This window comes from Vespa mandarinia, chromosome 2 (genome assembly GCF_050613455.1).
Source record: "Vespa mandarinia isolate Hongniang chromosome 2, ASM5061345v1, whole genome shotgun sequence".
NCBI classification, from domain to species: Eukaryota; Metazoa; Arthropoda; class Insecta; order Hymenoptera; family Vespidae; genus Vespa; species Vespa mandarinia.
In genome coordinates, this window is record NC_140811.1 from 9,060,454 (window position 1) to 9,071,463 (window position 11,010).

At 34.3% G+C, this 11,010-nt stretch overlaps 1 protein-coding gene across 7 annotated transcripts in view; it reads right to left on the bottom strand.

Annotated features, from left to right (window-relative positions):
• Positions 1-11,010, bottom strand: part of LOC118450296 (uncharacterized) — a 38,099-nt gene that overhangs the window by 10,463 nt on the left and 16,626 nt on the right. For 4 of the 7 annotated variants that reach the window (XM_085665021.1, XM_035885965.2, XM_085665022.1 and 1 more), the window contains one exon: positions 124-1,066. In XM_085665021.1, the coding sequence (XP_085521147.1) occupies positions 124-860 (737 nt within the window). In that variant the 5' untranslated portion in view covers positions 861-1,066. Of the gene's footprint in view, positions 1-123; positions 1,067-10,371; positions 10,990-11,010 lie in introns of those variants that run through there. The other 3 variants (XM_085665024.1, XM_085665020.1, XM_085665023.1) reach the window with 2 other exon arrangements.

Below are 11,010 nucleotides of genomic sequence, written 5' to 3' on the forward strand. Positions count from 1 at the left end.
AGACATAATACTGCTGAACGAGTCTGTTTTTTTTCAAGAACTAGCGGCTACGTTAAGGTGCGTTCTTTTTATCATTTAATCATGAACGACACGCAGATGATAAAGGAAGGCAATAGGACGTACCTGTTTGCTCGTTTGCTGCTTGTCTTCAATTTGGTGCTGCCGAATTTGGTTTGAGCAAAGGTGGCGGTCGTGAAGGTGAGCGGTGCTGTGGTACGCGGTATGAAGTTTGGTACGGGACTGGGCGAACCCTTGAATGAGTTACCGATCGGCGTAGGTGAGGGTGCCGAGGAAGAACCCGAACCGTGATTGTTCTGCTGATTGTTGGAGGAACCATTGCTGCTGCTGCTGCTACTGGCTAAAGAATTCGGAAAGGGCGAAGTGGATTTGGGGCTTAAACTGAGACCACCCAAGGACGTACCGACGGCTTCGATCGGTCTGAAGCATTGAGCCTCTGGATTGAATGTCTTGGTAACTTCTCGATCGGCCGAACTTTCATCGTGGGGATCTCCAGTTTCAGAGTAGAGGATCTTTACGGCGTTCATTTCGCCTATTCGATAGCTGACCTCACCAGGGTCCACCCAAACGGCTAACTCGGCCGGTAAATTCTCCAGGATATCTTGAATCGGTACACCGCTTTCTTTCGCGGCCCGTTCTAGGACAGGATCCACGGGATCGCCGGTTTTCAGGCATCTAAAGGCAGAACCCTTGAATGGCTTCTCCGGATACCAGTGACCTTTGAACTTATCCTTCAAAGCCTTTTCGAGCTCCTCGCCGAAGATATTGACCCGCCTACGTGGTAACTTATTATAGAGATACGATATCACGAAATTGAGCGCCACCTGCACCTCGATGTGCATTTTGGACCTCGGTGGAAAAATCTTCGGGCTGTTCTCGCTCGTAGCGACCACGGGATAGACGAGAGTGGTACTACCGCACGATCGGCCGTCTTGCCAACAGTGCGAAAATATTATATTCGTTAAGTCTCCTGCTGACTTTGATGCGGTATTGATGACAACGTTGTTCTTCGTGACGTCGTCGTGACTGATCTTGGCTGATCACGAATCTTTAACAGAAAATAAAAGTAACGACGTCAGTCAAATGTAACGTTAATAGCAAATTGATTCGGAAATAAAAACGTTTCATGACATTGGACGAAAGCTTACTTTAATCTTTATTAGGTAATTCTTTTATTTACATGAGAAATATATCGCTCAATAAAAAGCTCCCATAAGACCTTACGTCATTAATTTCTCAAGGTACAATACTTAACTATAGTTTAAATTGGCACTATTTCATATAACTCGCTTCTCTTCTTCATACTTTACTCTATCCACGTTTTTCATTTTAACCGAGTATGTCTATGTAATGTAGTCTAGCCAATACGAATTGACACATATTATGGAACCAGTATTTCCTAGCTCGACGAAAAGGAAGGCAATAAACGAGATTATTGCTTGGAGACCTTCGAGAATAACTTTCCCATTGCGAATGTCGTTCTCTGGCTGTAATACAAAACGACTATATAATATTTTAACAGGATATAGGCTGGCACGGAATGGTCTAACTTTGTATTTTTCGAAAGAAGAAAGCCATTTTTATGCGATTACTTGATCGATAAGAAAATAGCACCAGTATCATTGTTAACAGAAATTCTTCTACTTCGGTAAATATTCAACGTAACGTGAAGTTTTACCTCACAATTTCATAGGAACCTACGTTTTAACCACTCAAGCCACTAAAATCCGTAGGAAATTTTAACGGGTAAAGTCGAGGCAGAAAGCTCGATATGTAGGTTAAAGCGAACTCGTGTATCTTTCTTGCTTTCAGTAATACGTAGTACATGGCACAGGGGGTGGTAGATATTGATCCCGACAGAGTCGCCCGAAGGTTCTCTCTTGAAGTTAAAAATATACTTGCGGCCTTGCAAGTAGACCTGTCTCTAGTAGGGTGGTTTAACACGATCCAAGTATTATAAATTCGAAGTAATAATTCAGCCAAATTTTTTCATTTCATTCATTCGAATAAATTCAATCGGTTTGCTTATGATAGCAAAAAAAGATAAAATTTAAATTTGAATTCAATTCTGATTGAATTCTGCAATTCGAATTTGATCGTCGAAATAAAAGCATAAGAAAGGAAAATAAAAGAGGAAAAGACAAAAATGGATGTAGTCGTAGGCTGCCTTCGTGTAGAGAAACGCATGAAAAGGTAACGCATACACCCTTTACGTTTGCATTGAGTCTGAATGGAGGTCACCATGGTAAAAGAGGGTAGCGAATATGGGCCAGAGAAATGTCCTTCAACGAACGAAGTCAATGGAGTACGGTTCGCGTATCGTACTTGTACTCGGCGTGTACGACGTACTTGACTATACACATTGACGTGTCCTTCAAAGTCTTTTAACCTCTTTTGATTAATTTTTTTCTTTGTTTATTTTGTCAAATAAGAATCGATGAGAAGAAGATTACAATTATCGTATAGGTTGCTTCTCTGTCGGAAAGATTTTACTCATTTTGTTGGCTCGAATTTTCTTGTTTGGTTGAATCGACAGAGAAAATTATGATTATTGTTTAAATTATTTATATATTAAACAAATCTTATTTGTTTTATTGACTTTAATAGAAATCGATGAAAAGATTACGATTATTGATTAATTTGGTTCTCCAACAGAAAGATTTGAGTTGTCATTTATTTTTTCTCTTTATCAGAAAGATTATGGTAAGCTAATCATAGAAATCACGTGACGAAAAAAAGAATATTTTTGATCCAAAGAAATTATTCGAATTATTTCTGAACTTCCAATATATAATGTTACACGATAAATGCATAAAAGAGAATATCCGTTAAATCGATAGAAACCTTTTGACATATTTTAATCTAACGTGTCGGTGATACGAACTGTAAGATTTTGCTGAAGAAAGTAGGTGGACTATAGATGTATGGGACCTTAGACGTCGACTTATGATAATTTTTCTTTCCTTTAGGAATTTCATCATCTTTTATGCATTATTGATACGATTAAGAAAGGAATGAAAATAACTGGAAGACTTAAATATATACGATCGAAAAAAAGAAATTTTTTTCTTTGATGATGTTTTTCTTTGAAGAATATTCTAATTCAAAATTTTTCTTTTGTTAACAAATAATTTACGAGAAATACGGCGGATTTCCAAGAAAGCTCTAGAATGAATATTCCTATAGTTTTTATTGACCTAATTCACCTTTCTGAATTTAATTTAAAAGTCTGTTGGCTTATTCAGGAAAAGAAAAAGAATTTGTTTTAACAGTTTCTTTCTCTTCTTGATTTCTTTTTTCAGCGTATCCTTTTTTCTCGATGAGAGTGCAGAGAGTAAGAGAGAGAGAGAGAGAGAGAGAGAGAGAGAGAGAGAAAGCGAGAGAGAGAGAGAAAGAGAGAGAGAGAGAGAAAGCGAGAGAGAGAGAAAGAGAGAGAGAGAGAAAGAGAGAAAGAGAGAAAGAGAGAGAGAAAGAGAGAGAGAGAGAAAGAGAGAGAGAGAGAGTATGAGGCCAGCAGACCTACAGATCAATACACCACAACCCTCTCCGCAGACACAGGCATTGCTGCTCCAAATAACAAGGTGAGGATCTATCTTATAAGCCTTCATTTAAATACTGCTGAAAACGCAGTTTCCTTTTCTTTTGACCTAAAATTTCTTGACAATAAGATACTTTCAAGTATTTCCAAAGTGTACTTTTTAAAAACTAAGATAATTTCATTTAAAAGTCAATTATCAAACAAACTAAACACGGATCAACTAATTATAAATTAAATCATTTTTTGATATCTTCCAATTTTCTAATCCTTATTCATTTTACTCGATTGATAATACAAGCTTGAAGTTTCTTGGTACCAGCTCAACCAAGATTTGTGATAATTCAAAAGTTTAGAAAAATATGTAAGTAATATAAACTACAAGTATCGTTCTTGGTAGGATAAATCAAAGGATTCACGCAACGATGGATTATTTCATCTTGCGAAGGCGTTATTTCGATAAGATTTTCCTTGAGAAATACTCTCGCCAATTGCTCCAGGAAAATGAGTTTATCAAGTACAGTTAGAGAAAGAATTAGAGAGAGGGAGAGAGAGAGAGAAAGAGAGAGAGAGAGAGAGAGAGAGAGCCATCGACATGATAGAGATAGCCACGACACTTGGGAAATCCCAGCTAGGATTATTGCAAGTTATCGCCGTTCACTCGGCCATATCGAATATCCCGAGAGACACAAAGGTAATCCACGGGTTATGCTGGTATAACCCAACAACACTGAAAGTGTATTTGCTCGACACGCTGTAGATTGATATATTTGCGAAACTGATTTCGTGTTTACGTTACATCTCCTTTCTTCTTTTTAAAATTTTTCATATATCTATTCAATAAAATTTAATGAAATTCGTATGACGTAATCATTTTGTTCGATCAAGAATAATTCAATGAAATGACTCGTGTTATATAAGTCCCCTAAGAAAATACTAAGGAAGCAATTACTATGTTGTGTTGAACAGAGTATAACACATGGAGAACACGTGTCATCTATTATCGATACCTGCGAAACAATCAGAAAAATGACTTTTAACGTTAGTCCTAGCTACTTAATTCGAAACTGTCTTTGAAAAGATATCAACTATTAACCTGTTGTAATTAGACTGTCTTTCGTAGCTTCTTTGGAGATATGGCAGACACCTGTCGTTCGAAGTTCTAACCGCAGTGACAAGTTCATCGTGTAAAAACCTTTAAGCTTTTTTTTCAAGTAAGAAGACAACTAAAAAGAGAAAGAGAAAGAGAAAGAGAAAGAGAAAGAGAAAGAGAAGGAGAAAGAGAAGGAGAAAGAGAAAAAGAAAAAGAAAGAGAAATAGGAAGAGAAAGAGAAAAGAGAGATAAATATAAATAAATAGATATATAGATAGATAGGTAGATGAAAAGATAGATAGATAGATATATAGATAAATAAATAGATAGATAGATAGATAGATAGATAGATAGATAAGATATATAGATAAATAGATAGATAGATAGATAGATAGACAGACAAACAGACAGACAGACAGACTGACAGACAGACAGACAGACAGACAGACAGACAGACAGACAGACAGACAGACAGACAGATGGACAGACGGACGGACGGACGGACGGACGGACGGACGGACAGACAGACAGACAGACAGACAGACAGACAGACAGACAGACAGACAGACAGACAGACAGACAGACAGACAGACAGACAGATAGATAGATAGATAGATAGATAGATAGATAGAGAGAGAGAGAGAGAGAGAGAGAGAGAGAGAGAGAGAGAGAGAGAGAGAGAGAGAGAGACTTTTGTCGTACAGTCTCGATAATTTTTACAGTAAAAAGATGAGGAAGAAAGAGATACATGCGTGGGTCGATCGATCCAAGGCAAGATACCTCGAGTGGTGAAGAGGGTTGGACGAGAGTCGACCTAGAGAGTCATGGAATTAATCTTACGAGCTGGAGAGATAGCTTAGGAAGGAACGTATGTACTTGCCGATATCCTTGAAACACCGAACGAATTTTTCGAAGAATCTGGACATTCTCTTTATATTGTAAAGTACAATTCCTTACGATTAAAACCTTCGTTTACATAACTCGACTGTCTTCACCAGACTTTTTGCAGCCAAAAAATTTTCTTTTATATTAGAAAAATAAATATCAAAGAAATGAACTAGGAAATAGAAATCAATGAAACCAATTGTCTAAGATAAATCTTTTATAAGTTTGCTTTTTAACTTTATATAATTGAATGTTTTTTCTAAATAAAAAAATTATATCATTTGAAACTTATACTAGAACGATTATATATAATATATTAACAATAAATGTAATTTATAATTAGGAAACATTAACTTTTTTTCTTTAAAATAAGTCTCCATAAAAAGAGATAAGCATATTGAAGATGTGTAAATAATGTGTATGTGTGTGTATATATATATATGTCACAGGATATAAGATAAGAAACGATGTAAGACGATGGAAGAAGTAGAGGAGAAGGAAAAAGAAAAAGAAGAAGACGATGGATAAAGTGGAAAGGTAGAAAATAAGAAGCGTGGAAGTAGGATCGATACTTCTCGTACAATGGCCGTGTTCTTCCTACGTCTCGAAGGGCGTAGCACTGCCACTAGCCTGCTATCGTAGGAAAGCGTGTCGTGTGATCCAAGTAAAGATATTTCAGACGAAGCTTCTTTCGACCCTTTTCTTTATTCATATTTGTTATATTCGAACTTTTCTGTATAATCACTATTGATAGTGAAAGGAGCAAAAAAAAGAAACGAAGAGAAAAGTGTACCAAATTAAAAAAAGCAAAGCGTTATTTGATCATCTTTCTACTTCTTATTATAAAACTCATTATTTTTATTTCAATTAAATGATTTCAACGAAGATCGAGTACGTATGAATACCACGTTGATTTGTTATTTATCTACATATGTTAGTATTGGCTTGATCAATAAATAATATTGGAATTTTTATATTTTATATTTAATTATAAGTAAAAAATGAAATTTTGATAATATATACATATTTTTCATAATGAAATATTGATTTTATTATTATTCATTTTTAATAATTTGATGTTTTTATTGAATTAACTAATAAGTAATATCGAAACCTATAGTTATATCTAACTATAAGAAAATTAGTACTTTTTAAATTAGAATAATTCGAAATATTCATTTAGAATAATTCGATATACATGTTAATGATATAATCAGATAATATCAGAATTTTCAATATTTTATGTCTAGGTAAATAATACTAATACTGTTTAATGAAAATTTCAACATAATTTATGTATATTTGTCATAACGAAATATTGATTTCGTTATTGTTTATTTTCAATAATGCGATGTTTGTATTGGATTGACTAATCAGTTATGTCGACATTTTATATTTGAATAATCAATATAATATAAAATATTATTTATACATAACAATATTACATTGATTAATAAATAATGTATTGATATTTTCCATACAAAATACTACTATGTAAAATATTAAGAATTACTCCATGTAAAACAAAAATATTAATATTTTATTCCATATAAAATATTAAAAATTCCATTACTACTTATTTTCCAATCTAATATATATATATAATCAAGATAAATACTGATAAAATCAATATTTTATGATAAGAAATGTAAACATATATACTATTTTAAGTCGAGCTTTCTTTGTACTTCTTTTTTCATAATTAATAAGAGACGTAAGTATCTAGAAAAGAAAATCGATTGATCTACTTTCGTTCAACCAAGAAAAAAGTTAACGATGATAGGGGAATTTGCTATAAACGGCATATTATTAATTAAAATCTTAAAAGGAAAATAGGGTAAATACTAAACAAAGGAAAAAATAAAACAGATTAATAATTATATTTCTAATATTGTATAGCTAAATGATTATTTTTCGTTCGTCAAAGAATAAGTAAAGAAACGCAGGCGGCTTCTGATCGAGTCGAGTGGCTCGTAATGACCTCGCATTACGTGATACGTCCCCGAAGCGAGACGCGTTTACGTAAGTGTGAATAAGACAAGCCGCATTCTAAAGTTGATCTATTTACGTCGACACACTGTGCTCTTCGCCGAAAAAGCTCGGCTCACAACCGTACTTTCTAGCCCACGCGTCTCTTCTTCCTACATAGAACAGTGGTGCTCAAATTATCAGAAATGTTTTCATCGATTTTGCATATAATAATAATGATAATGATGATGACAATGATGATGATGATGATGATGATGATGATGATGATGATGATGATGATGATGATGATGATGATGATGATGATAATGATGATGACTATGATGATACTTTTAAACCACAATTCTAAAAAGTTTTCTTTTTGAATAAAATATTATTACTATACTTATATTTAATAAAATAATGGAAAAAATGACATAGTTTTTATCGAATTTTTATTTAAAGAAAAAGTTCGCGTCTAAATAATTTGCACACCACTGTTACAGACGACGAACAGGCGCACGCGCTCGTCTGGCCCGCGAACGGACCTAATTTTATATTCGGAACAAAAACTTCGCTTGGCACTGCCAAGTGGAGCTGCTTACACACCGACACGATATCGACCTTTCGACGGCCTTCGTTCTTCTTTTCTATATCGACGTATATGCGTACAATTTTATATAAGATAATGAGGAATATAATAAAGCGTCATACAGAACAAAAAAAAATATTATCGTAAACCCAATCGAGATATCTTTATACTTTACTGATTGTTATAAATAAATGAGATATATTGTCGATATGACTATAATTTACGTAAATAATATAATTTCTATTTAAATCCAATTTAAATGTAATGAATGTCAGTGAGAGTGATTTTTAAAAAACAGATGATGCATATTTCAATAAATGAGAATGACACAATCCTGTTTAATTTGTAAATGTAACATGAAATATCTAGTAAATAAGTAGTGTATTTATAAAATAAATAAAATTATATCATTGCTCTATTATCATATAGATATCTGTATATCTAATCAAATTGCGTATTTAATTACAGGAAACGAATAAAAAAAATTTCAAGAGCAATAACGACGAACTTGAGACAGTGTGGAACAAAATTTCAATTTATTGATTAATAAAATCTGTGATTGAATTTCTTAATCTGTTTTTATTCAAACGATCGATGTTCGATTTAATGTCCTTTTTAGTTCTATCTGGTTCGTTTAAAATTAAAGATACAATATTTATTATGCGAATAATATCTAATACGATAATCATATGAATATTAATTCGTATTTGAACTATCAGAGTTCGATAAATCGATCCTGTCTATCAGGAATCTGGATTAGTTAACCTTTTATTTCTTTAGAATTCTAATAAGTTTTCAATACCTTTGAATAAACGTTACGCTTGAGAATATTCCATGATTTTTAAGTTATTTCTAGTGCTTATATACTTTTTTTTTTTTTAATGGAATTGTGTAAACGATATCAAATGACGTTTCGTCAGATAGAAAACGTTGTTACCGTGATCGTCATCGTTGTTGTTTTTAACGATGGAATTATTCTCGGCAACGAGTCCTGTTCTATTCGAGTTCTCTATTATTGAACGCGCTTCGTGGAAAGTAGTTTTTCTATAAATGGTAAGAGAACGTAAGTACTTCCAAAGCTAAGCTCTCGAATTACAAAGAGAAATATTGGCTCATCCACTAAGATCTCTATCTCTTTCTATCTTTATCTTTTTCTCTCTTTCCCTCTCTGTCAACCGATTAAAAGCAATTTCGAGTTCGAAACGTTTGCCAAAATACATACTTTTCTTATGATTCAGACTTTTGCATATTTCTTCTAAACAGTTGGATCATGTATAACGAGATAGAAACAGAGAGAAAATTACATTTCGGCGGGCTAACGAAAATACGACGATAATAAATCCATACACGTGGGTAGATTGAGAGAGAGAGAGAGAGAGAGAGAGAGAGAGAGAGATGGGATGATGAGTAGTAAAAAGTAGCGGGGGAGAGAGCTCAAACATTGAACGATCTTTCGCTACTACGTAGAAAATAGAACCTTACTCTTTCTTTTACTTATCATCGCCATACACTCTTTCTCTCTCTGTCTCTCTCTTTTCTTTCCTTCTCTCTCTTTCTTTCTCTTTCCTTCTCTCCCTTCTTGCTGCTCTCGTATATAACATTACGTCGTTTTGTCTTGTCGTGTTGAAAAAATCTTATGACCTTGTATTATCGTATTCTCGTCTCTAAGTTCACAAATCGTTCATTGGAGAAAAAGAAAAAAGTAAAAATAGACATAGGAAAGTTACTCGACATTTGATTTTTGTTTTCGGATAATTGTTCTCATTTTTTTTATCCTACCAATCCATTCATTTTTAAAAATTAAAAAGCATTCTCCGATATCGATAAATAATTTGAAATATTTTCAAACTAATCTTTATCATTAGTTGCTTACGTTCTTACGATGTTATTATTTTTTGAGGAAAAAGGAAGAAGGAAAATGGAAGAGAATACAAAAGTAAAGTTTACTTAAAAAATTGCACGATTGGACAAATTACGAGGGCATATGACGATGTGCGCACGTGCGCTAAGTATTGCGTCGTTCTTGCGTCGTACTCAACACACACATATACCATATGCGACTCGCAAGACCTCACGCATGTACACACACACAAATATTCTGGCATCACGCGCGTGACGCATCACGCGCCAGCCTCGAGCCGCCGAACCGTATGCCCCTCTCTCTTTCTCTCTTTCTCTCTCTCTCTCTCTCTCTCTCTCTCTCTTTCTCTTTCTCTCATTCTTTATCGTGGAAACGTCTAGAGTCGCAAAAGAGTGAGTGAGTGAGCGAGATCTCGTACTCACATGCTTCTTTCCTTTACGTAGCGGTATATTCCGAAACTTATGTTTCCCTCTCTCTTCCGTAATAATCCACACACGCACACACCTTTCTTGTAGTAATCTTTTCAAAAGAAATTCGGTTTCTCTTCGTCTACGAAGATGCACACTTGGAAGATAATAATCTTTGATAATTATATCCAGAAAGAGAAAAAACTGAATCAGGACGAAATTGCACACGTAGTAAAAAAGAAAAAGAGAAAAATTTCACATTCCTATCACACTCGCGCACTCCGATCGATTATCCACTTCTTTCTTCCGTCTCTCTTTCTCTCTTTCTCTCTCTCTCTCTCTCTCCCTCTCTCTATCTCTCTCTTTTTTTTGATTGATCGTCACGGTACTTCTTACGTAAAAAAGAAAAAAAGATAGAAAATTAAGTGTGAAAGATAAAGATAAAATGAAGTGGAAGATATCACGATTTTATGATTCTTACTTTTTTCGTTATTATATCCGCGAGAAACACCAAGAGAATTTGATATATATTATATATACGTGTATATATGTTCTTTTTCACAATTCTACTTCCTACACTTATTTCATTGGAACCCGCGACATACAACATCCACGACTACAGCTGCGAGACTGGAACGCGGGGTAACATCTGCG